The sequence below is a fragment of the Engraulis encrasicolus genome, chromosome 7, assembly GCF_034702125.1.
Source record: "Engraulis encrasicolus isolate BLACKSEA-1 chromosome 7, IST_EnEncr_1.0, whole genome shotgun sequence".
Taxonomy (NCBI): domain Eukaryota; kingdom Metazoa; phylum Chordata; class Actinopteri; order Clupeiformes; family Engraulidae; genus Engraulis; species Engraulis encrasicolus.
Window position 1 is genome coordinate 36898397 of NC_085863.1, and position 27985 is coordinate 36926381.

The 27985-nt window shown below is 45.3% G+C and overlaps 1 protein-coding gene across 2 annotated transcripts in view; it reads right to left on the reverse strand.

Moving 5' to 3' along the window:
• postna (periostin, osteoblast specific factor a) overlaps positions 1-25169 on the reverse strand; it is a 34794-nt gene extending 9625 nt beyond the window's left edge. Inside the window, exons 1-13 of one of the 2 annotated variants that reach the window (XM_063203409.1) lie at positions 24629-25169; positions 23136-23234; positions 11421-11485; positions 10055-10212; positions 9567-9731; positions 9188-9334; positions 8933-9074; positions 6074-6286; positions 4993-5121; positions 3216-3364; positions 1607-1743; positions 968-1098; positions 426-556 (exon numbers count right to left, since the gene is read on the reverse strand). In XM_063203409.1, coding sequence (XP_063059479.1) covers positions 426-556; positions 968-1098; positions 1607-1743; positions 3216-3364; positions 4993-5121; positions 6074-6286; positions 8933-9074; positions 9188-9334; positions 9567-9731; positions 10055-10212; positions 11421-11485; positions 23136-23234; positions 24629-24753 — 1791 coding nt within the window. In that variant the 5' untranslated portion in view covers positions 24754-25169. The remainder of the gene's footprint in view (positions 1-425; positions 557-967; positions 1099-1606; positions 1744-3215; positions 3365-4992; positions 5122-6073; positions 6287-8932; positions 9075-9187; positions 9335-9566; positions 9732-10054; positions 10213-11420; positions 11486-23135; positions 23235-24628) is intronic. The other variant, XM_063203410.1, reaches the window with a different exon arrangement.
• Positions 25170-27985: the final 2816 nt, after the last annotated feature.

A 27985-nucleotide genomic window follows, 5' to 3' on the forward strand; every position in this document is an offset into this window, starting at 1 on the left:
GATAGATCTACATGTGGAGGTTTCTGCAGCTGTCACAAAGCTGCTAAGATTGATTCATTGTGTATTCATTGACAGACTCCCAGGACCTAAACTAAACTCAGAATGAAAATTAATCAGCTGCAGAACAAAAACAATGAATCAAAAACAAACATAACTAGTACAGCTTATTATGAGTCTCTTTTTTAAAGGTTCCTTTTTGTCTAATTAGATTTTTGTTTGTTTTGTTTTATAAAACTTTCAAAGTCATTGTGTAGTCTACAATGCAATTAGAGAAAATGTGGGAGATGCTCTGTCCCTATGAGGTACTAGATGAAATTGATTTCCTTAGGCCACTCACACAAAACAATGGAAAGAATCCGTTTCTAAACAAAATCCAAAGAAAACAAAAACAAATAGCATAAGGTCTAAAGATGCTCATAACTTACGGAGACCAGCTGAAGATAGTTTCCTTGGATACTCTTGAGAAGATTTGTGACTCCTCGCTCAAGTCCACCATTGATGAAGATGCCATTGCTAAAATGGTACAGCAGGATTGTTCTGAGGGCATTGACATCACCTGGCAGAGTAACCAAAACAAGACAGGTTTAAGAACAATCGTTGGGATTGTTTGCACAATTACACGTACAGCTGACAATTAACCTTGACACATTCCTTGTGCAGATGTTTATGAATACCTTGCCAAGTGAAATTTTGAAATGGCTAAGACATGCCTTGCTTAACGATGGCACAGATGATTCAGATGACAAATATGTTTGCTAGTTTTCTTAATAGTGTATTTCCATGATATTTTTGGCAATACATATTTTCAAAGCTGTTCCATAGTTTCCAGAAGAGGTGAAACTATATCAATTAACCTAGTGGGTGCAGTTATGTTTTGTTAATCTATTAGATAACAAAACCCAATCCCTAACTAGAGCGATGAGGAATTAAGGTGTTAGAGGTGAGTAGGTTCATGCTTAAAACTCACTTGTAAGGTAAGTCATGTCCTCTTCAGTCAGTGCCTCAAAGGCATCGTCTGTGGGGGCAAAGAGTGTGTATGCCCCACCCTGTTTGAGAAGCTCCACCAAATCTGCCTTCTCCATCAGTACTAAGAATTTCCTGTAAGAAACAGAAAATAAACACAGAGAGGAGAAGCTCAGAGAAGGCAACTTTTGTCAAAGTATGCTCAAAGAGGTCTAAAGAAATTACCTAAAACGAGGCCTACAAATTGCACCATAGAATGTTCATCATGTTTAAATATTGAACAAAGGCATATTTTTAATATGAAAACTGTTGACCTTTAACCCCTTAAGATGCGGCTTTATACATTTGTTGTTACCAGTATGGTAATGACCAAGTCGTGGTGCATTACTAAAGGGCCTGTGTTGTGTCATAGTATTGTAGTGCTATAGTAGTTACATTTCAATGACTATTACAGTGTGCCACAGGAGGTACGGCGCGCATTAAGGGGCTACACTGTTTGTGCATAGCATCTGTTATAATCTTATTGTAACCAAAATTGTAATGTCCAAGTCTTAATCTGTTACTTAAGGCTCTCTGTAATGTCATAGCAATGTGTACAATCTGCACAAAGAGGCTACAGTATAATTTGCTAGTTGCCACTTACTTGAAACGTCCGTCTGCCACTAGAAGTTCATACATGTTGGTCTGTGGAGGTTTGATGATGGATCTCATGAGGTGCAGAGCTCCGTTGCTGCCCTCCCTACCGCCCTGACTCATACACGCGTTCTCAATGCACACAGCCTGCCACAGACAAACACACAGACATTACAGATTTTTCAACTGCTTACACCAGCCTGATCTCCAAAAATTCCGTGCTCCTGGACACGGATGTTAAGGACACAAAATACGTGTCCAGGAGCACGGATTTTGCCAAAATTCTGTGCTCCTGGACACGGAATTGTTTTCCGTGCTCCTGGACACAGAATTGTTTTCCGTGATGGGCACACGGAAGTGCTTTCTATAGGCTATTACCACAGCACTGTGTAACTCTATCATTAGAAAATACATACCAAATGCTAATCCTAAACAAAATAATGCTATAGCAATTTAAGTTGTGCCCTGACCAAAACATTCCCTAACCTTAACCTGTCATTAAAGACATATTTTTGAGAAATACCTTTTCCAGTTGGTTGCTAGGCTATCAAATTCATATAATGAATGAATTAACAACTAGCTGTGCCCAGACCAAAACAATCCCTAACCCTAACCTGTCAGTAGGAAATGTTTTTTTTGAGAAAAAATATTTGAAATTTAAAAAATCCTGAGAAAACACAAGACTGTGGAAACATAGAGCTGTGGGAGTAGCCTATAGAGAGAGCAATTCTCTGTGTCCATCACGGAAAACAATTCCGTGTCCAGGAGCACGGAAAACAATTCCGTGTCCAGGAGCACGGAATTTTGGCAAAATCCGTGCTCCTGAACACAGATTTTGTGCCCTTAATATCCGTGTCCAGGAGCACGGAATTTTTGGAGATCATGTTGCTTACACACAAGAATATTATCTGTGGTGCTATTTCTAAACCCTAACCCCGAAACTACCTCTCAGGTTAGCAAAACCCATCACTAGTTCATTCAGTCTTGTCTTGATACCTTCATGCACGCATGCTCAATGCACACAGCATGGCGCAGACAAACACACAGGCAGGTTCCATCATGAATCAACTGCTTAATTATTCCAAGAAACACAACACACTCACAAGCAATCCACCCATGATAGACTGCACAATAGGTACTCCACTCAACTGTTCAGTAAATAAACACTCTTGCTCCCCACCAAGGGTCTCCAACACAACAAACCATGAAACAAAAAAGGTAACTCAGCTGTTCCTCAGCTGTTTCAAACTGACAAACAATCATATGATACAATGAAGTCAACTGTTCGGAGGAAGAACACCTTCAAGCACCACCAAGGGTCTCAAACACAGCCAACCACCTTATACAAACCAAGTCCACAGACCTACAGTGAGCCCACATCACATGAAAACCCTCCAAACACTCAAATCAGTTTCAGACTGACAGTGTCATGTAGACTACTACATGGTATTACTTCTAGTATTACTACTACTACTACTACTACTACTACTACTAGCCTACTACTAGTGCATGGGACAAAAAAGGTAACTCAATTGTTTGATAGATGAACACTCTCTGGAGCTTCCCGCAAAAGGTCTCCAATACAACCGAGCATGATATGACAATGAAGGTGACTCAACTGTTCGGTAGATGAACACCCTGAGGAGTTTCCCACCCAGTGTCTCCAGCTGCTGTCCGTTGTAGAGCTCGCTCAGGGTCACCTTCAGCTTCAGGATGTGGTTCTCCAGGATGGTCCTCAGAACACGCTGATCCAGTGACATCACCTCTTCTGCAGAGTAAGAAAATTACCAAAATGACAGCCAAAATGACTTTTGAGAGACTTGCCGTTAGCAAAATGGCAATGACCACGTCTTAATCTGTTATTTTAGACACATGGTAATGTCATAGCAATGTTGTTGTGGAGTTGTTTCAGTAAACAGAGAGTTCAATCACCAGGGATCCTATCTGCACTAAAAGGCTACCTTGACCAGTGCTGTCTCTGAGAACAGCAAATATTGTACTGTGCATGACAAGTTTTTTTCTTTCTCAGTAAATAGGCTTTTACTTAATTCTGATCTGTCTCTCATTGGGAATAACAGGATTTTTTTCACATCAGAAGTCAACTGAAGGACAATAGGTTGTTACTTTTTTCTAAAGCACCATAGAACATTTCTTGTTTACTTGAAATAGGCAGTATGACATAATGTCTCAATTTCACTAAATTCGAATTTGTTTCTTTATCGATTTCCTTCAAAACAAAAAGACACAGATGCTCTCAATGTGATGATTTCCTTCTATAAAAAATGAATTTCATCAAATAAACATTGCATGTGAAACTTGTTTACACACTAGCTGAACCTTGTAAACTCTGCCCACACATGTCCATCTGCTGTGTTGCTTTGTTTTTTCATAATCTTTACTTTTCTTTTTTATTACGCTATTTAGAGGTATTGTTTTCATTTACATTCAAAACTTTCAAAAGCTTTACGATTTTCATTACCGCACTACCATATACAATAAAAAGTTTTACAGAAATATACAATATTGACGGCAGGCAGAAAGCGAACATAATACACATACACACACTTAAAGGAACACAAAAATATAAAGAAATAAAAATAAAAAGATGTAACCCATTTTAACCTAAGGCACCTGCAAAAAATGCCTGCTAAATGCCCAAGCCCCTTTTGGGAAAAGGTGCCCTTAGCCTATAAAAACCTAAATAGCTCAGCCTCCGAAGCACATAAAAACATGAAATAAGATGCATTTAAAAGCCAAGGCCCTCATCTTGCATTAGAGTGTGTTCATTCAGCTCTTACATACCCATATTTTTATTTTAAACAATCTCAAATCACGCAAGCCTGAATGCTGCATCAATGCTAGGTCAATGTTGCGTATAGCATCCAGCATACATGGGTCAACATTGTTTGAGGCAATGTGTTGCTGCTGCTGCTGGCTCCGCTACTGCTGCACTGAATGCCACACCTCCATCATAGAGTTGAAAAATGTTCAACTTTTGATGACTCAAACAAGCAGAGCCTTTACTTAACGTAATCTGCAGTAACCCCACCAAACACATCCATCGTCATACTTTGATGCACGTATGTGTATGATCCCATGCAGGGCTGCTGAGAACGTTGGCTGGACTGGGACAAAACCAACTGAAAGCCTCCCTCCCCATTCAATACATACAATCTCTGAATCCGGTAGTAGGCACTGCCTCCTTACTAGTAGCTATCACTTGGCGTCCTGACCAGTAGTTTATATGTAGAAAGCCAGCCAACAGTAAGCACAATTCTACTTCAGCTCTGTCATTTACCTAACCTATTTGGGCGTACTACATTGTCGCTTCCTTACTTTTTGCCTCCTACTTATGAAGGGACTTTCGGATGAAGCCATACCGTACAGCAGACCCACCTGTGAAGGCTCCATTGAGAGGGGCCAGGAGGGAGTACTCGGTATCGGCCTGCATGGCCGCAGCCAGCCCAAGCTCATTCACCATGTCCTTGAAGGTGCTCTCAGTCACCAGCTCCATAACCAGCTTGGCTGCAAAGTGGGAATGACAAAACAAAGGGAACAAAAAGGGCTGTTACTCCAGAGACCACACACATGGTAGTCAGTGCTTCACTTTCACTTTGTTAGCTGAAGGATTCTGTCTCGTGTTACAAAGACATCATCCAGGTATGCCTCCATAGCTCACACCTGAATGTACACACACAAACACACACAAACACACACAAACACATACTGTACACACACACACACACACACACACACACACACACACACACACACACACACACACACACACACACACACACACACACACACACACACACACACACATACACACACACCTGTGTGTCAGTGTGTGGGCTTACATGACCTTGTTTATTACTTCAAAAGAAAGGAGTCTACCGCACACTTTCTTGACTTTATGCACGTTTTATTACAGCGAACAACGCGTTTCGCCTCAGTGCGTCATCAGGCTCGCTCAGGTATATGATATAGTATGAAAGTGTGCGGTAGACTTCTTTCTTTTGAAGTATTGAACATTCCTGCATCTACCAGCACCCTAGGAGCTCTGCGTGGAACTTTGAACTATTGAATGACTTCAGTGACCTTGTGGCATTTGTAACATTTCACTTCAGACTAGGCAATTGCTTAGGGCCCCAAATAAATCTGCCCTCCATAGGGCCCCCCAATAGTCAGCCCTGCCATGGAAAATAAAAGCATAACTCATTGAAAAGGGCCCCATATCTATGTTCTGCCTATGTCTCCAAAAAAGCTAGACAATTATGCTTGAAGACACAACCGCTTTTATACGTTGGTTCACAGAATGGTAATGACGAAGTTGTAATGTATTGCTATTGCGTAAGACTCTAGTAGTGAAACCTTGTCAAGGAGATGTTACAAAAAGTCAGTCAGATGTTACAAAAACATCTTGCATGTTGAGCAACCCAGTGATGACAAGTGCACGCAACTACTGTAGTTATACCTGAATTTGGGATGAGGACCTGGTCGATGAGATGGATGACACCATTGGTTGTCACTATGTCCTTCTTCAACACCATCTTGATGCCATTGACTGTGAGGCTGTCACCGTCACACCCAATTTGGATCGTGCTGCCCTCCATGGTCTCATAGACAGATCCCGCCATGATGGCTTCCGAACACTGCACTGAGTTCAGCAGGTGGTAATTCATCAGAGCTGATGAACAGACAGAGAGGGGGGAGGGAGGGGAGTACACATACAGTTAAAGTCAGTAATCTTAAAATATAAACACTCAGCTGTATATTCATCAAAATTTGTCAGAGCGTGTGCCGAGGCAAGCCGGAGCACGTCGAAATTTACAGGAATTGAATGTAAAACATTTGGTTTAGTCATTCCAAGTGTGCTGATACTCTATCAAAGCCGTGTGGGAGAGAGACATGATCCCACCACTTCCTGAGCAGACGGGGCAATCTGCTACTCAGCCGCCCACAGTCTCCTGTGGCATCCGTAATTCGCCTGCGATTGGCTCAGGAGCACTTTCAAAGCTGCACACCGCACCACCACGGTGTCTGTCGATGCTGGTTAGTGTTGTCTTTGGAATCACTGCTAAAGCAGTTGTAAGCTGTATGCTTTTTTAGACCCCCTTAACCATAACTGTTTCGCATTCCTTCATTCACATCTCATTCTTAGGGCAGAGGCATACCGTAAACCATTCTTAAACTAGCCAACATAGTCCCCTGAGATTGGGGGAAAACCATTAATCTGGTGTGAATGGATTAATTAAACAGCCCATTTCTTCTGGACGATCACTATCCGTATACTCAAGTTCTGCACGAGGTGGTCCTCAAGAATGGAATAAAGTGTGATGGAAGCTCATAAGAGCAGATTCCATTGCTTGTGGCACTTTTTTGTTCAGGAAACATAAAAAAATATTGTCAAGCCAAGCCAAGACAACCCTCCTTCAAGTCCAAAACCCTTGGGGGGCTTGTAGGTGATGGTGATGTCATCAAAACAAAGCTTTCCAGCTGTGTGGTCTTATCGCAAATGTCTGTGGGCCAGGATGAAGATGGGGTTTGGCGGGGGATGCGGAGGTATTAGGGGAAGGCAGAACCCTATCATCTGTTAGAGTACAGGAGGTTTGGATGGTGACCCAGAACACTGCTGCCCTAGGGGAATCTGGCTCTGCTTTGTTGCTCGTTTTTTTGGAAAGGTCTGTCTTCGTGTGGACCCTTGATCTCGGGTTTTATGGCTGGAGCAGTCATGAGACACACATGCTTCATGAAGAGAAAGAAAGCGCATGTGTCAGGCAGGGCTGCTGGAGTCAAGTGGAGCCAGGACACCTAAAATTCTACCCCTACACCCCCCATCCCCCTCAATTAACCTTTAAGAGTGTGTCGTCACACCGGTGTTCTATAGAATTCTGGGCATCATTCAATAAAATATGGAATTGTAGAATCTTGCATTGTTATAGAACGCATTCTTTTTATAGAATGCTCAAAAACCCACACTCTTAAGGGTTAATTCAAAAAGTTTAACCACTAAACAGAGTGCCAATGACAAACACTACATACAGATATACAGTACGCGCATTGTCTCATGCATTATGTCTTTTTTGTCTCTTTCTGTCTGCATTTTTGTGACATTTAGTGATTCATGTAATCGAATAGCTACAAGCCCCATAAGCTCAAGTCGTTTTCAGACCCTCGCAGACATTAGAGAAATACAATATTTCTCCAACCCCTTGTCAACCACGGCGACCGCAACAGCGATCAGCAGATGCATGCTGAACACATGTAGCGTTATTCAACATCCAAGCATTTCCTTGCAGAAACAGAGAAGGGATTTTGCCTGGTCCCGCTCTTGACTTTGGATTGTCGGTGCGCCTGTGGTCGCTGGATGCTGTTTGCAGACCGTCTGAGAATCTAGCGCCGGGCAAGGGCATTAACAGACTCATAGTCGGCCCGCCGCTGTTTGACTAGCGCTAACCGCTAACAATAGTAGCCGGTCTGACACAGCAGAGCAAGCACAGCAGATTGACTCCTCAAAATTGGGTTGCAATGCACACTCAGTCCTCAATGTGTTTGCCCAGGGCCGCTGACAGGTTTGGCCAAGGCCTGTGACAAAGTCATCTGGAAGGCCCCCAAACCAATACAGAAAATGTAATGAGGATGCAATTTTGGGGCCCCTCTCTCCCTGGACAGCTGACCCGATTGTCTCCCTTTCGGCTTCCCTGTGTTTGCAGTGCACATTCCAGTGAGCTGAGGGAGCTGAGGGGAGTCTGCGAGCCTACAAGGCAACTTTGCTCTGGACGATGGAGAGATGTTTGCCAGACATCCGTCACTTGGTCCCGTTAATCGCTGACTGACAAGCCATGGCATGGGTTTTGTCCAGTGGTGCAGCAGCAGCAATATTTCGTGAATGTATCATCGTGTAACCCAAGAGCTATTTTCAGTTGTCGTTAAGGGATAATCAGTAAAGCCAGAGGGTTAAGTGGTATCTCAGGGACGATGACTAAGCACTACTCCCACGGAGATTGAATGTAATTGCCCACAGGAGTTAGAACAATACACCATTGTTAATAGGCAGACCATATGGAATATCTCTCTGATGTATGGCAGAAACAGACAGTGTGTGTTATAAAATCAGGTATGCTGGGTCATATTTGGGGTGTACTGTGGTGTACTGCACTGATTCACAATATACGGCCTACAGTGCCGATGGGGACCCACATTTTAATCCTGGTCATTTCCCAACCCTAATTCGTCTCTCTCCACATGATTCTGTTCTATTCGTCACTGTTCTATTGAAGTTAAAGTATAAAAGGTCTAAAAAAATCGTATGTATCAGGCTTATCAGTCTCACCTTTGAGGACATTCTTGTCGCTCATGAGTCTCTCCATGACATCCCCTCCAACTTTGTCGAAGGCAGCGTTAGTGGGAGCAAAGAGGGTGTAGTGGCCGGGTTGCTTCAAGGTGTCAATCAAACCTGAAACCTCTGCTACTGTCTGCATTTTTCATGGGGAGAATAACATAAAATTGTAACTTTGTAAATCAAATGCCATGGTTTGTTTATTTGTCGATGTACCACACAGCTAAAGTGAGGAGATGACGAACAAACCCTGAGGCTGGAGAGCTCTTCCTCACTGTCAAGAACATTGTGAATGGTGTCCTGCACCATCCTGATGACCCGATCGATGACATGCACCACTCCATTGGTCGACACCTGGTTTCCATGAATGATCCTGGCACAATTCACCGTCACAACCTGTAATGGTGTGCATAGCCATGATTAGGGGTCCGATTGTCATTACAAATTATCAACAATCAATTAAGCTTTAATTAAGCAATCAGTTAAGCTTCTGGTAACACGTTAGGATAATGACTCCTTGTTAAATATTTGTTAAGCATTCGTTAGATCTTAGTTAATCCTTTCTGAATCAATCGTTAGCCATTATCTATTCATATTAATGTCTAACTATGCAAAGACTGTTGCTTACTCCGTTTGAGTAGTGGTTAAGACGCAGTCCGTGCCCGTTGAACATAGACTTGACGGTCAGTTCGTTTTTCATGTCCTTGGTGAGGAGGCGCTTGTTGACCATGTGGAAATGAAGGGTGTTGTACAGCTCGATGTTCACATTGCTCTCCAGTCGTGCCCTCACAGTCTTCATCAGAGGCAAATGTAGAAGCAAACACCAAAACAAAAAACATGTTAATTATTTTCATCTGATTAGCCTTTATTGAAATTTAGCCTACAATATAATGGTTTACACCCTTTGGGCATTGTTGTCCTTGTAAGCAGTTGGTTTTGATTTGCTTCGCGGTTGTATAAGTTAAATTACCTCCACAATTGTGTGTGGTCTGGGGGAAAAAACACATTATGTGTACCCAAACACACATTTAACGTGTTAGCACACATCCATATCCGCATTGTTTCATTAGTTTCAGTCGTGAAGCCTGCGGTAATGTATGAAACAAAACAACTCACCTCATCCAGAGCCGCCCAGGCGTCATTGCTCGGAGCAAACATGGTGAAGGAGCCAGGGCCCTCAATCTCTGGACGAAGCTCGGACATATCAGAGTACCTCTGTGTGGTCGTGGCCCCAACTAGGCCCAGGGTGCCGTAGACATTGTCTATGGGAGCCACTGGTGAAGAAGAAGACGGTAAACATAACGCCAAAGACATTTTGCATTACTCCCCATCCTGTATCCTCTGTGATAGCGCCCAACAGGAAAAACCATTTCATTTAAAATTAATTAAAATATATGGATTTTAACATCACAACATCAAACATCACAATATTTTAACCAATAATAACTCAAAGATTTCAAATTATATGGCTGTGCAATTTGTTGATATATTGCCCGCGCAAAATCATCACCTTTTTTAAGTAAGGGTTAACGTTCGGCGAGAAGGTCGCTACCGTGGAATAGCAGCGCGACAGAGAGAATCTTTAGACCCCGACGCGGAGCGGAGGGGTCTTGTTCTCTCTGAAGTGCTGCTATTCCACAAAGCGACCGACTCGCCGAAAGTTAAGCCGCTTATTATATGGATATACTTAAATGATTCACACATGGTGGGGACATTTCTTTAGGCCTATTTAATGTTAAGTCTATTATAGTTTTTAATGTCAGAAGATTGTTGCTGCGCAAAACAAAACAGTGCCGTTGTGGAACACCGCTAGGCAACAGCTAGGTAGCCAGGACAACAGGTGTTGTCTATCACAGCAGCTGATTAGAGTCTTGTTGAAAAGTCGCTTTAGCAGTGAAAAGTCTTGTTGCCATTGACAGCGGTCTGTTATAGACCAACCCGTCCGTTATCGAAAAATAACAGACGTGCGAACGTTGGGGAGCCCCGTTGAAATGAATGGAGCATTCGACCGATGACGTTACACCATATAATAATGCCACTTAATGACTTCCTTGTAACATTGCCATGCATGGGAGCACGGGAACAGACTTTATTACAAGGTGCTTACAGGCATCTGCCCTAATCCTGCATATGGATAATGGGGGACTTCATAAAAACTGGCTCCCCTCACTGAACTGTCACTCACGCAAGATGTATAGCTATAGGCCACAGTACATTAGGGACACCAAAAGTCAGTGCATAGCAAAGCATAACAAAAAGAGAGTATAAGAAGAGAGTAAATGATGCGTCTGTGGATGGATGGATGACCATAACAAACTTTGGATTGTGCGCTAGTTCTTCCCTCCATCCTGCTGAGGTGCTGCTAATGGAGCCTATTGTTTCGACCAAAGACTCTAGAATCTACCGTAGCATTAGAATCTTTGGTTTCAACCATCATTAACGTTCCTCCCTGCCAAGCCAAGCACTGCAGACTGTGACTAACCTGCAGGGCAGCCACGCATGCCTTCCAGCTTCATGTAGCCTGGACAGCACTCATACAGAACCATCCTGCGAACACGGGAAGACAAGAACACAAGACCAGAGGGGACACATTGTTTAACATGACATAATGCATGAACACAGCAAACATGAGGAAGACCAAATCAGAAGATGCAAAACGCAGTTTAAAAATGAAATATAGAAAATGAATGGCAAATGCAGAGATGACAAAACCAGAACACAAGAGGACGCTTAGAGCATGTAATATACAGTGTTTGTGACAAGAAAGACCATGTCCACCTTGTCCAGAAGTGTGTAGTGTAACCTATATCTGCATGACCAGCTGTGATATGAACTGTGGATAACTGTGGAGGCCAGTGGGAAGGAAGGTTGATGTCTACTTTCCTGCTGTGTACATTCGAGAAACTTCCTCATAGTACACTCAATGGTTTCATTGGCCAGGAGTTCATAAATCCAGGGGTTGATGGGTGAATATTTCTTCAGTTTTTTCCCTACTCATCTCCTGTCATCTACCATCAATTTTAATCTGTCCACCTCCAAATCATCCACAAGTCAGAAAAAGTAAAACCACACTGGGAAATGATACTGAGAGCTACTCCGTGAGTGAGTTCCACTGACACATTGTTGGATTAAAATCATCTGCCAAAAAGATACTTATAAATTAACCCCATTTCAGATAGCATTTGTTCTTCACCAGGCATACATGATATTGGTAGAATTATTAGTAGAATTGGTAGAATTATTAGTAAAACAAAAGTGCTATATTTTCTAAACTATTCTTTCAGTATGAAAAACCTAAATGCAATCAGTAAACCATTTGTGCAAGGGGATTTGTTGGGTATGCATAGTGTTACAAAAACATTAGCATTGCAAACAATGTATGTGGTTCACATGGGAATGGGAAATATTAAACAAATTAAACAGAAAACAACTGAAGCAATAAATAAAACATTGTGCGCGTCACACAGCAACAGTGAGAAACAAACAAACAATTAATGTTCAAACACTCTGCTCATCCCTTGTGCAAAATTATTTCCTGCAGACACAAATGAATACAATGGGACCGAAAATACCCAAAATACGAAAAAGCTGAGAATGTTTCATCGATCACAGCACTGCCACAGGCACGTTTTATGTGCTTTACGCATACCAGCACTCACGGAGACACTGAAGCAGCAGCAATATTAACCGCTGTACTGTTCCAGTGTTAATGCAATTTTGCCGCTGAGGGAAAATTCTCGCAGTCCTGTAAATGTGGTTCCAAATAGTCCTATAACAGACCCCACGGCCCAGGTCTGAGATCCTCCACTCCAGCCAACAGATGAAAATGAAAACAGGAACAAAGTCACCCTTCCCTTACATATGATGACAAGAAACCAATATAGCAACAAAAAAGCTATTCATCACAAGGACAAGAAAAAAAATCATTGATACGCCAAAGTAGAGGTAAGTCTCTCATGAGTCGCACTGTAGACGTTACATCATGGTCATTTTATGGAATGTTTTTTCTTCTTTTTTTGTGTGCATTATGTGGTTTCATGTGTTCTGCGCTGTCCAATAGAATTACCACTCAGCCAGCAGTGGATTGTGAGTGGGTGCCACACGTGTGTGCGTGTGCGTGTGCGTGTGCACGTGTGTGTGTGTGTGTGTGTGTGTGTGTGTGTGTGTGTGTGTGTGTGTGTGTGTGTGTGTGTGTGTGTGTGTGTGTGTGTGTGTGTGTGTGTGTGTAGCCTATTGCCAATGTGCGCATGTGTGCGTGTGTGCGTGTGTTCACGCAAGCGTGTGTGTGCGTTAGTCTGTGCCTGTGTTTGTGACAGGGTGTAATAGGCATTGGCGCAATAGACATCACTACCCATAGCTGTGCTAAATAGTCAAAATCGCAAGGTAATCAAATTAGGATAAGTGGCTTGTCTGAAGCTCGACTACAGGCATCTTACATCACGGCAACGTCTTTTTTTTAAGTAAAACCCCAAAGGAACATGTTTTCCTTTCCCCCACCTCCAACCGTCTCTTTCCTATATGTCTTGCTGGGGGGTTCTCACATCAATGTCACAGCCCCCTCTTCCCTCTCACCACCTGACCAAATCCTGGTGTGTTTTTGGAGCAAGCCGAAACGGGCTCCAGGTAGAAGTGTCTCCTATACCCCAATCGACTGCTACAGCTCATACAGACGGCGCATTGTGCGGCAGCCATGAAGTCACCCGTCCCAGTCTCGCAGTCTTCCGACAGTATAATAGATGGTGTTTAAGCTCAGTTAGGGCCCATGCTGCACAGCCAAGGGGCTTTTTTTTCTCTCTCTGGTGCTGGGGCAGACTCTACGTATAGGGGCCCCTGCCAGTTTTGGCCAGGCCCGGAAAATAATAATCTGAAAGCCACCCTCACCCCTCTACTCGGGACTCAATTCCGGGCCCCTTCTTTCCCTGGGCCCCGGACAACTGACCCCTTTTCCCACCGCTCCCCTTGTCTACGTCGTATGAGGCTAGTGTGCTGGCCAGATGGGCATGTGTGCTGTGCAGGCGATATGCCTCACATGAAGACAGGCAGGCAGGCAGGCACAGCACATGCTGCAGACATACCTATAGACAAGGGCTGATGGGTGAGGTGCAAAAAGCATGCCTTTCCTGACACTGACACACCCACGTAGTATGTAGGCTACACACAGTCAGTTAGGGAACACACCTACACACATGCGTGTACAAATACACAAGTGCACGTGCACGTGCACACAGACACGACACACACGGGTCGGGCACACACACACACACACACACACACACACACACACACACACACACACACACACACACACACACACACACACGTGCGCCAACTGGCATTTAAAAGCACATATGCACACTGACATGAGGTCATTTACTTGGCTCACATATGAACAAAAACACAGGCAACAAAAAAAGAATGAGAGAGAGAGAGAGAAAAAGAGGCAGAGCGATTGGGAGAAAAGGAACAAATCTCAACATACAGACAGACCACAAAGGAAGAATAAATTCTAAGCCAGTTTACGTCTTCCTCAACAAAGATGAATTTGAACTGATAAAATAACCCACATATTTTGTCCTCGGTGTAGAAGGGCTCTCTGTAGGACTTAGAAAATGTCTGATTCACAATACTATATACAATAAAAAACCCCACACAAAACAGTACTGACATCAGAGAGGGGTTTCATCAGACCACAACATGGCCTGTACACAATAAAACTCGATGTCTCTGTAGTGACGGCGATAGCAGTGTCTGAGCGCCAATCGCAAGAAAAACAAAGCTGTGAAAACAGGACAGCGAAACAGCGAAACAGCTCGCCTCATACCCCTTCTGAGTGTACACACACGCGGGTGCACACACACACACACACACACACACAGACAAACACAGACACATGCCCACACGCACGCACACACACACACACACACACACAAACACACACACACACACACCTTCTAAGCTGTCCAACTATCCATCAGCATGCATGCTCTTCATGTGTAGAAGATCAAACCACAACTCCACAAACACACACATTCACACGCAGACTATACACACATTCACATTCACAGTCTACAAGCACACGCACGCACACAAGCACTCACTCACTCACACACACACACACACACACACACACACACACACACACACACACACACACACACACACACACACACACACACACACACACACATTCAATCGCAGACACACACACATTCAATCGCAGACACACACACACACACATTCACATTCACAGTCTACACACACGCACGCCCATGCACATGCACACGACACACATGCACACATGCCACCACCACCACACACAAAAAAACACACTACAGTTTCGTCACCCTCTCTCTGTGTTGAGGACTCACATGGGAGTCGTCTGGAGCCGCAGCTCCCAGCTAACAACCACCACATGAGCTGCCAATGACACTTGGCACAGCTAGAGCACTCAGAAGATGCTCACAATTCCCACTGGAGAGAGTGTGGTGGTGGGGAAGGAGATTGGGGTAGGGGGTTGTGTTGGTGTGGTGGTATACTGTTACAAACAGTGTGTGTTTATGTGTGTGTGTTGGTGTTGGGGTGATGTGGTGTGGGGGGGTTAGAGAACAATCCCTCATAAAGAGGAATAAAGGGAAGAGGGGTTTTTGGGCTGGAGTGTGTGTGTGTGTGTGTGTGTGTGTGTGCGCGTGCGTTCGTGTGTGCCTGTGTGTGTGTGTATGGGAATAATCCCTCATGGTGGAGAATGTTGTGCGCTGCAGCCTGATTACATGCCATGATCTGAAGTGAAGTTGGCCTAAACTGTAGCTGTGCCTAATGATCAGGGTCCTGCACACAGCACAGCACAGCTCCTACACAGGACATCTCACTGTGTTCATTCAACACTCTCTGTGAGATGAATTAACACAAGGGAGGGAGAAATAGGTGAGGGAATAGAGGGGAGGTGAAGAGAGGAGAGGAGAAGAGGAGTGGAGTAGAGTGGAGTGAGAACATGTACAGGTGGAGAGGAAATGAGAGGAGAGGAAAGCAAATGAGAAGAGAGGAGGAGAGAAGCAGAAAGGCAAGGAGAGGAATGCACAGTAATTAGGAGAGGAGGTGAGAAGGGGTTAGAGGAGAGGAGCGAAGACAGGACAGGAATGTGGCGAAAACAAGAGGGGAGAAGACAGGGGAAGGAGAGGAGTGGATACAACTGACGGCTGTAAACAGATGCTGTATCCCTTATCTCCGGGGAGCTAATGTGATTTGCATGGCAGAACCATAGCACCATGTTTATCCATCCTCATCTGTTTATTTCTCTGATGATTTTATCTTGTAGTGGCTGTTTCATATGAAGTCTTTTTTTCCCACAAGTTATTTTTCAGTGCATTCGCATGTGTATACAATGGTATACATTTTACTGTACATATGCACTGCTAATAGTAAGCCTATATTATGCTACGTAAAAAACTTTGTTGCTCTGTACCGCACCAATGTAACGATAATAACTTTGTGTTTAGATTGCACAGTGACAGTAAAATAAAAGTGTACTGTAAGTAACCAGTCAAGCTTCAAGTGCAACCGAGCTCCTTGTCTTTGCACTGTTGTGCTGCACACCTTTTGTCACAGAGTAGTCATGCGGAGCAGAACAGTCATCTCCTGGCGCTTAGCACTGAACAGATTTTCCCTTCGTGCTCATGAAAAACAATGTTTGCAGTGTGACACGGAGAGCTGGAGCCCGATGGGGAAGAGAGCCAAGAGCCATGGGTGCCTCCAAGGCCTCAAGGCTGGAGGCTGAATGCTGGGGCTGGAACTGGAGGCTGAATGCTGGGGCTGGAACTGGAAGCTGAATGCTGGGGCTGAAGGCTGGAGGCTGGGGGCTGGGGCTGGGGCTGGAGGCTGGAGGCTGGGGGTGACTCAACTTTTCCCTGCCCTCCAGCAGGCTCCACAGGAGCCAAAGCCCAGCTCCAGCAGTACAACACTACTACAACCCCCGGGCCCCCTACCCTACCCTACACACATACATTATACACACAGAGACATGCATATACACGCACACACATGCCCCCTTCACACATATATGCACGCGTCGTGCACATACAATGCATGCCCGCACGCACGCACACACATGCACAAACACGCACACACATGCACAATCACTCAAACACACACACAAACACACATGCACACACATGCGCACATGCATGCACAATCACACACACACACATGCACATGCACACGCACACACACACGCATACACAATCACACACATACATACACACACACACACACACACGGCTACTCTATCCTTCTTTCCTCATGTGCATGTGCCTTTCCCATTCACACACACTTGGACATCATTCACACTCAAACCCCCCACACAAAGTTTTCTCTTTCTGTTTTGTCTGTGTCTGTGTGGTGTGAGTTTCACACCCTCTCTCTCTCTCTCTCTCTCTCTCTCTCTCTCTCTCTCTCTCTCTCTCTCTCTCTCTCTCTCTCGCACACATGCACACGCACACGCTGAGAATGAACATTATTCTCACATACATCCTCACACAAAGGAATACACATTCGATTGACTCCTTCCAGATGTTCCTGGTCCCTCCTACCCAGCAAGTGGGCTCACTGCCAGCCAAACCATTCGTTAGCGGGGACTTGGACAGGGGCCAGCTGGATGGATGGATCGATGGTCGGGGCCAACATGTCTATAGTGGTGGCCAGGAAGTGTGATGGCCAAGAGCCCATGGGGCAGCCATGACAGCAACACAGCAAACGGGATGGTGGGTAAGCAACACGTCTGTTAAACACGTGTGTTCCCCTACTCTGTGCATTGTCACTCTTGCGTATAGGAAACTGGAAGATGGAGGGATCGATGAGAGAGGTACCCTACACCTGGGCTCAAACTCAACACAACTTGAAAACACAACTTTAAATTGTGTAAGATTTTGACATACGCTTGTGTCCAATCGTAAACAAACACACACAGCTCAACGTTATTGAGCAATTATTTCCAGTGCAATATTTAATATCAAACATTTGTAACCGGGTACTCTTTGAAACTGTAATTTGTATCTGACAATGTCGCACACAGCAAAGGAAAGTTGGCAGACATTTGCTTACAACAGGGCTGTCAAACTCAAATTGACTGAGGGCCAAAATCTAAATCTGGAACAAAGTCGCGGTCCGAACTCAACAATTATTTTTAAAAAAGGAACTAAAATTGTGCATGCATGCACTTCATACTCATAGTTAAATTTTGCATACACTCTTTCCCATCATATTTGTTAGTTAAAATGTATCTGCACATCATTTGACACAGCAAATTTCATGTTCAAGTCATGTTACGCTATACATTAATGGTGTATGTGGGCCAACTGTAATAGTCTATACATTTGAAAGTAGTCTATAAATTTGCCCCCCGGGCCTGAGTTTGACATCCCTGGCTTACAATGTTCCTGGGGAAGGGACATTTGACCGTTTGTCGCAAGAACCGATTTCAGCCAAGAATCAGGCCAAAAGTCGTGTGGTTTGATCCCGGTTCACAGGCCCGTTCTCTCTGGCTTCCTGTTTCCACATGTAGTAGTTCCACAGGGCCAGGAGAGGAAGTCAGGGTGGGGTGGAGGTGGAGGAGAGCTAATGAGTGTGTTCTGGAAGGAGTCTGGTGCTGATAAGAGAAGGAGCTAATGGCTTCTCGCTTTTTCCATTTACTGTGTGCACCGTACGCACACTGACAGGCAGAGACGAAAAGGAAAAACACTCGCAGAGATATTCAGAAGGTGAAGACAAAAAGGTGCAGGTAGAGACACATGCAGACATGCGAACACACACGTATGCACGCAAGCACGCACACACAGGTGCACACACACACACACACACACATAGGTACGCACACACACACACAATCACTGGAGGGGTTTGTCAGACTCTCCCTTGTCTTCTCACAGCAGGGAGCAGCCTATAGATTCAGCCATGTGTGTGTATGTGTGTGTGTGTGTGTGTGCGTGCGTGCATGCGTGTATGCATGTGCGTGCGTGTGCGTGTGTGTAGATCCAGTGTGTTGTCTTTATCCATCAGCAGCCGTTGCTCTTCACCATCAGCATCTCCGAGCACAAAGCTTGACAGAATGATACCAGATCACTTGCTCATTCTTGTCTCCAGAAGGCCCTGTCAGGGGGTATTGTTATTTCAATCAGCCTTTCAAGTGATGAAGGACAGACAGACAGACAGACAGCCGGAGATTAATGAACTATGAGTCACGCAGTGTGTGTTTCTTTGAACGTGTTGCGGCAAGGGACGGCAGCCTTCACGCCACCGCACAACGCAACACTGAAGTGTGTGTACAGTGAGAGACTCATATGCATTCCCAGGCACCTATACATTCAAGATGCACGCACGCACACTCGCGTGCCTGTATACACACACACACACACACACATGCATGCACTTACACAGACACACACACACGCCCATATGCACACACACACAGAAATCAACGACTCAGTGAAGCACACAAGGCGATAACAACCACAAGCTGCGTATAGCAAGTTTGGATGGGGGAGGCCCCTGATTGGATGCCTGCCAGCACAAGCACACACACACAAACACACACACACACACACACACACACACACACACACGCATGCATATATGCACTGACGCACACACACATACCGCACCACACACTGCAACACCCCCCCCCCCACACACACACACACACACACACACACACACAGCCAGTGTGCTGTATTGGCCCGTGAGGAGGTTCCTTTCTCTCCATGAGAGCCATGCGCTCAGCCCTCCACTCTCACTCTCACTGCTCTGTGGACAACAAACTCCATACCTACACTACACTCCAGCATGCAAACAGATACGGACACACAAGGAAACACACACACACACAGAGCCTCACACAGATGCGCTCACAGATGCGTACAAGCACTCAAGCGAACACAACACACACATACGCAAAAGTGCACATGTGCACACACACACACACATGCAACACAGAGATGTGTACACAAACACAGACACACACACACACAAACACACACACAGTCCTTGAAACAACCACCCATCATCAACAACAAAAGCACAACAGCCCAGATGCCATGCAGATCATGCAGTTCACACTAACTGCATGTGAAAGATATGTAACCCATGACCAAGTGGATGAAAACAAAAGGGGCATACTTGCAAGACAACTCAGTACCCCAGCAAAGGCAAACGGGCTGAGACTGGTTATGACTCTCCTGAGGTGGGTGCAGGGCTGTGCTGGGGGAGGGATAGGGCCCGGGCACTTTTGGCTTAAAGGGACGCCTCATAATTAGCGGCACAGAACTGACTCACCAGTTGGCCCCCATCCTCGTGGGCCCCTACTCTCAGAAATGTAAAAAGAAATTGTAACTTTTCTGAAAATAGGGGGCCTCAAGGATGCGGGGCCCACCGGGAAATGCCCGCTATGCCAGATGGCCAGTCCAGCCCTGGGTGGGTGTCCGGTTTGTGTTAGAGGATCTGTCCCCAAGTGTCCCAGAGAAGACTCGAACACTTAGCCCCCTAAACAGCAAATATGCAACAGCCAACTCAAATGCACAGAACCACTTCTGGTCCCCAGGTGGCCCAACTAGTGTCGCTTGGTACAAAGGCGGTTTGACTCGACTTGGCGAGAAATAACAGGAAGAGTTGTTTCGCTCCAGGAAAGCTCAGATCAGCTGTGTTTGGTGCAGCATAGCGCTTTTCTGCAAGGATTGTCTCTAAGTCGTGAAAAGCAAGACACCATGGTTCAGCTGACACTGACTTGACTCGGTGCAGCTCAGCCCTGATCACATTGTTTCGGCACAGCATAGCATTTATGCTGCCACTGCTGCTGACAACTTGCCACTCCTGAACTCTGCAAAGTATTGTAAGTCATATAAAGTAGTGTTTCTCAAACTTTTTCAGACCAAGGACCACTTGTCCCCCCCAAATATGTTCAGGGACCGCCTGTCAACTGAATTGACAGTTGATGGGTGTTAGTTTGACACTGCTAATTTCGATGCAGATCACTTACTTTTTTATCCACATTCACAAGCTTGCCTTAGTGGAAATGCTATGTTTAGCTTTGTAATAATGTTACAAATATAGCTTACTGCTAGCTTGTCTTGGTAAAATAGAAATCCCCTCACGGACCACCTGAGCTCTGTCACAGACCGCTAGTGGTCCCCGGACCACACTTTGAGAATCACTGGTATAAAGCAAGGCAGTATGGCATGGATGGCCTCGGTATAGCTATCTATACTTAAGGCTTGATTCGGCTCAGCTTAGATTGCTTTGGCATGACACCTTTTCACCTGGCTGGCTACATGTAGACCAGGCCACTCCTGACAAGGGACAGCAAAGTTCTTTTTAACAATAGGCAAATGGGCAATCACCTAGGGCCACACCAAGTCTACTCTCCGAAGAGCCCCTTAGCAGTCAGCTCTTCCATGATACCAGCACAAAAATAATTCAATAGGATCCAATGTCTATACTTAATATTTCATTGTGGTTTCCTAATGGGTAGAAGAGCTGCTGAGGGCAGAGTAGCATGGATTGGCTCGGATGAGGCTGGATAGGCTTGGCCTGGCTCGGCATGGCATGGCATTCTGCCCGGTGCAATCGCCAACTTGCCAACATTCCATAAGCAGCAGTGAGTGTACTGGCACAGGCGGTGAAATGTGATTGGGCACTTGGCAGAGGCCCCCGTACTGTCTTCTGTGTGTGTGTGTGTGTGTGTGTGTGCGCGCGCGCGCGTGCGTGCGTGCGTGCGTGCGTGTGTGTGTGTGTGCGCGTGCGTGTGTGTGTGTGCTGTGTGGATCCCGGGCTGCCCGTGAGGTCATAAACGTCGTAATTGCCTCCTCTCTCAGACACACCCTTTATTTTGGTACATCCAATTTTAGTCTCATTTGTACTGTATATATACTGCAGCATACATGTACACACATGTCAGCATACACACACACTGACACACGCACGGAAACTGAAATACATAGACACTCCATTTCCATACCAAGTCTTTACTGCTCTCACACACATACACACACACACACACACACACACAGACCGTAGCACAAACCAAACAGACACTGACCATCACTGACCATAAGAAATGCCCTTTTTCTGTTCTAAACACACAAACTCACACACTGTGCCCTTTTCTGTTGACACACACTTCATAGATAAACACAGGTGACAGATGACTTTTCCCCCAGGGCTCCATGGAAGACTAGTGGTGGTGACACCGAGCTCTTCCCTATCCCTAGTAGCATATTGTGTGTGTGTGTGTGTGTGTGTGTGTGTGTGTGTGTGTGTGTGTGTGTGTGTGTGTGTCTGTGTCTGTGTCTGTGTGTGTGTGTGTGTGTGTGTGTGTGTGTGTGTGTGTGTGTGTGTGTGTGTGTGTGTGTGTGTGTGTGTGAGAGAGAGAGAGAGAGACAGAGAAAGATAAGAGACAGAGAGAGAGAGAGAGTGTGCATGTGCATGTGAGTGCACGCGAGTGTGTGTGTGCGTGGGTGCATACGTGCATGCATGTGTGTGTGAGTGTGTGAGCATGTGTGTGTATGTGTGTGCTTGCGTTTGTGTGTGTCTGTTTGCATGTGCATGCGCATGGTGCGTCAATCTTGAGGGAAATCTGGGAATTCGCCCCAAGGCCGGAGGTCAGAATCCCAAGGGTCACCCCAGATCGCGACATCCACAGCCCTTTCACCCTTTACACATCTGGTTTTGTCTTGACCCAGACCAAATGAACATGTCACCTCACAACTGTGTCAGAGATTCATTGGATAGCCCATCTATCAATCACCTTGTCGTGTTGACCCGGCTGTGGCACGTTTTTATTGGATGCACATAGTTTAATAGGAATGTCTTTAACCCTGCAGTGATTTATGGGATACCTCTGTCTCCAAGATGGCACATAGTCGTGTACAGCGCTTTGTTTTTTCACAACATTTATGTAACACCAATTGTGTTCGTGCCAATTTGAATTTTACTTTAAAAAAAAGTTTCAGTTTTCTGTTTCAGTTTTTTGTTTCATGTATATTTGTTTTCCTGTTGCCTTTCGTTTCCTTCATGGATTTATTAAATCTTTTTGTTTTCTACTCTCTATGGTAATTTCCATTTCATTTTTTTACATGCATCTCTTGGGCCACACACATACAGATCCGGGAAGCATCCAGAGAAATCTGAGGAGTAAGCAGAACAATGGGGCACTCACGTCTTCTTGCCACAGATGGATCCCTTGTACCAGTTCCTGCATGTGCTGAAGTATTTCTTCTTGGTCCCCATGACTTGCTGGAGAGCACACACATTGGGCCTGTGGGGAGGATGGATGGAGGGGGGGGGGCATCACATTGAGAGAGGGATGACAATCAGTGCACTGCCCAGAACTGAAGCAGAACAATATGTCTGGATAGAGCTCCACCAGAACCATATGACTGCACACAGAACTCAGAACTACATCAATATGACTGCACAGAACTATCAACGAGAACAATATGGCTCTACAGAACTCTCAACTAGAACAATATGAGTCCATCGAACTATCAACTAGAACAATATGAGTAATCAGAACTTTCAACTAGAACAATATGAGTTCACGGAACTCAACCACAACAATTAGACCAGGGATGTCAAACTCAGGCCCGGGGGCCAAATTTGGCCCGCGGAGCCATTTTATTTGGCCCGCGAGATCATTTCAAATGTGTATTACAGTTGGCCCACATACACCATAACTGTGTAGCGTATTAAGATTTGAACATGAAAATGCGTATATCACAGGAATATGAGTGGGCCCAGGCCATTGAAACAGCTCACACTCAAATGCAACAGAATACGGTATGTGCAGGCACATTTGAACTATATGGGAATCTGTTTAAACATACATTTAAACATGAGCAATTCAAGTTAATTTTCGTAAAAAACAGCAAAGAAAAGAGTTTGGCCCGCTACTTCGCTCTAAATTTTGATTTTGGCCCTCTGTCAATTTGAGTTTGACACCCCTTAATTAGACTGTACGGAGCTCTCAACCAGAACCATCTGAGAGAATACATATAACTCAACTACAACCATCTGAGGGCGTATATCTCAGCCCGACAGCTACTCCAGAGGGACATGTACAGATGCTACACCGTCAATAAAGTCTATGAAATATTGTTCTGAATCCTCACTGGCTTATGGTACATTACAAAAGGGAAATATCAGGTGCCAAGTGTATTCCCAAACAAAGTCATGAATTTCTGCTTGCAATTGCTGTCACTGATATTTTCCCACATTAATGTTCCCACAGTCTATAGAAATGTTCCCAATCTATATAAATCACTTATGACCAAATAAACAAGTTGACAAACCACTTCAGGATTTTACAGCTGAAATGAACTGCAATTCAAATTAGATGGCAAACTAATTGTGTTACTCTCCATTGTCATAAACATTTTACAGCTCTTTCTACAAAAGATTTACGACAAACATACATCAAAAGCATATATCAAAATACAGACCATTTAGTGATCAGATTTAACACACACCACTGCACCCCCCAACATACAGTATACACACAGACACACAGACACAATCCCCCCCCCTCTCTCTCTCACACACATACACACCCACACAAACACACACATTCACATGCACACTCATTTACACACTAAGTTCTCCATCTCTCTCCCTCTCTCTCTCCTTCTCTCTCTCTGCCTCTGTGTCTCTTACCCTTCTTTCTTGGCCCGGATGCGGCTGTGCGATACGATCTTGTCATAGGCAGACGGCTTCACCGGCTCCAGGAAACAACAGAGCACCAGCAGCAGAACACAGGAGCCAACGCAGGGGAGCTTCATCCTGACCAGCCACAACCAGACCCAAGACCCACCACCAACCTGACCCTGTACTAGTCAACCCAACTACACTGCACCACACACTGCACTGCACAACACCGAATTTCCCCTTGGGGATAAATAAAGTGTATATCTCTATAACACTTCACTACACAACACTACACAACAAGCCTGGAGAAAAAAAACCCTACTGCACTAATGGGGAGCCCACGACTGGGAGGCAGCTTTATATATACAGTAACACCCACCAACCCACCCACCATACGCTTCTCTCTCTCTCTCTCTCTCTCTCTCTCTCTCTCTCTCTCTCCCTCTCTCTCTCTCTCTCTCTCTCTCTCTCTCTCTCTCTCTCTCTCTCTCTCTCTCTCTCTCTCTCTCTCTCTCTCTCTCTCAATAGACTGAGGGACACAAAACCTGACTCCAGTATCAGCCCCCTCCCTGAGATCCCTGAACGCCTACAGTGCTGCCGCGTGCCTTTTTAATCCTGTATGAGAGCAGGGATGGGATGGGGCTTTTATTTACGGACCCCCACCCCACCCTGATAGACAGCCAGCAGGCCAGGAGGAGCCTTATTTTATTTGAAAATAACTTTGATATTGGGGGCTGTGCTGTAGTGGTGGTGGAGGTGGTGCGTGTGTGTGCGTGTGTGTGTGTGTGTGTGTGTGTGTGTGTGTGCGTGCGTGCGTGCGTGCGTGCGTGCGTGCGTGCGTGCGTGCGTGCGTGCGTGCGTGCGTGCGTGCGTGCCTGTGTGCGTGCGTGCGTGTGTGCATGCGTGTGCGTGTGTGGAGGAGCCTTGTTTTATTTGAACATGACTTTGATATTGGGGGCTGTGTTGTATTGGTGGTGGAGGTGGTGCGTGCGTGTGCGTGTGTGCGTGCGTGTGTGTCTGTGTCTGTGTCTGTGTCTGTGTCTGTGTCTGTGCGTGTGCGTGCGTGCGTGTGCGTGTGTGTGTGTGTCATCCCCCCGGGGAGGTTTCATTTGATGAGAGGGTTGTTTTGTTTTGATCTGCTGTGTTGTGTTGGTGGGTTTAATGACTAGAGAATGCCTCAGCCTCCTTTACCAATTAACCTCTTCTATTATCAAGAGCTTCAGAGGACGTAGGCTAGGCTATTTTATGAGGTGCATGGGCTGCCGGGTGACAAGATTTCTCTGTCTTTGCCACTCTTATTAAAAAATAACCCTCGCCACCCCCCATAACACACACACACATCTATGATCACACACACACACACACACGCACACACACACGCACGCACGCACAGACACACACACACACACACACACACACACACACACACACACACACACACACACACACACACACACACACACACACACACACACACACACACACACACACACACACACACACACACCTCTGGTTGGGTACTCACCTCCCCGGAGTAGAAAATCACCTCTCCAAGGAAGTGCAGCCCAGCCAGAGCCTTAACTAGTAGCGTATGCCTTCAGGAAAGCAGGCTCTTGGCTTGTCAGCTGTCCAACGCCTGTGTGTCTGCAGTGAGCTGATTCCAATGATGGCCAGTGAGCAGCCAGGCAGGGAGGGAGGACGCTGCTGCTGCCATATTCACCCCTACAATAATGGCTCACTTCACCTCACCTCCTCCCTCCAGTGATGTTTGAATTACTTTATTGTTTGAATTATTTGTTCATTTGATTGATGATTTGATTTGATTATCTGGATTATCTGATTGCTTGATTACAATCATGGTGAGGGAGGTAGGGAGAAAGGCGTTGTCGTAATTTCCCCCCTACTACAATCTCAAATTCACCTCACTGTGATGTTGAATGTTTGCTTGATTATTTGAATTCTTTGATTGTTTATTTCATTGTTTGATTTGATTATTTTAGGTATTCGATTGCAATCAAATAATTGGTTTGCGAATTGCAAATTGTTCGTTTGCAATCAATACACATGACATTTTGCAGTGCTAATTGAACACTTACGGTGTACAGTCTACTTTAACACTCTTCTAGGCCGGGGAGATGCTTGCTGCAGGATAAGTCTGTGCATGCAAATTCGTGCTCAAACGTGTTGCCATGCGAATTGTATGTCAGTTTTGTGCACGTTAGAGCACCAGACACAATGTAAGCAAACGCGTGTGTACGGTGCAATATTGACAGAACTGTGAACAACAATCTTCAAAACTTCCATCCTGAGATTGCATGTTGAGTCAAACAATGATGGAAAATATTAATAAGAGCCTCGTTGGCCATCTGCCCCCCCTATGTGATATATAGTATTGTGTGTTGTGGTCCAATCACTCTGAAGCAAGTATGTACACACCTCGCAGACTGTTGTGTGCGTAGGTTAAGGCTCACAACAAGCATGTGCCCAGCCTTAGTTGATCCAACTCTCTAACTGTTGCATTGATGCTGCAAAAATGTTTTGTGTTACAGCATTACTGAGCTACAACACACACTGTGTAAAACAATGCTATGTGGCTGTGGGCTGACAGACTAGAGCTGAGATAATGATAAGTGCATTCATATGAGCAAGCCGTCGAGCTGAACTACCAAGACATTACAACACACTGTAGCAGTGAGTAGGTTTTTCAGCCTTTTTTGGGCTATGCTACAGTCCATCTCAACACTGTTCTGAGAGCAGGGTATTGCCTCCAGGACCATCACTAATCCACCTCCTCACTGACCTCCGGTGACTGGGCATCATTTGATGACACTGACTGTGAGCCCCACAACGCTCCAATTCATCTACACAATTTTGCAATGTTACTCTACTTCAGTACTTTTCATCATACATTTAAGACTGTTCTACAAGCACTGAGCTCCAGGACATTGTTTTGCCATGCGGTGACAATGACAGGCTGGAGGTGAGGTAGTAGTAGCAGTGCGATAAGGCCCTCTGGAGGTCCCCCTGGGTCCAAGCCAGGAGCCAGAGAGCGAGAGCCAGAAGGCAGATGGGAGCACTTTGGACCAAGCGGCAGATTCCCAGGCAGCTAATCTGCACTTATCCCATTCTCTCTCTGTCTCTGGCAATGCAAACGAATGGAAGAGCAAATGGAGAGTTGTGCTATTGAGGGTGGGGGGGGCATGACTGGCAGATGATCGGTGTGTGTGTGTGTGTGTGTGTGTGTGTGTGTGTGTGTGTGTGTGTGTGTGTGTGTGTGTGTGTGTGTGTGTGTGTGTGTGTGTGTGTGTGTGTGTGTGTGTGTGTGTGTGCGCGTGCATGTGCATGTGCATGTGCATGTGCCTGTGC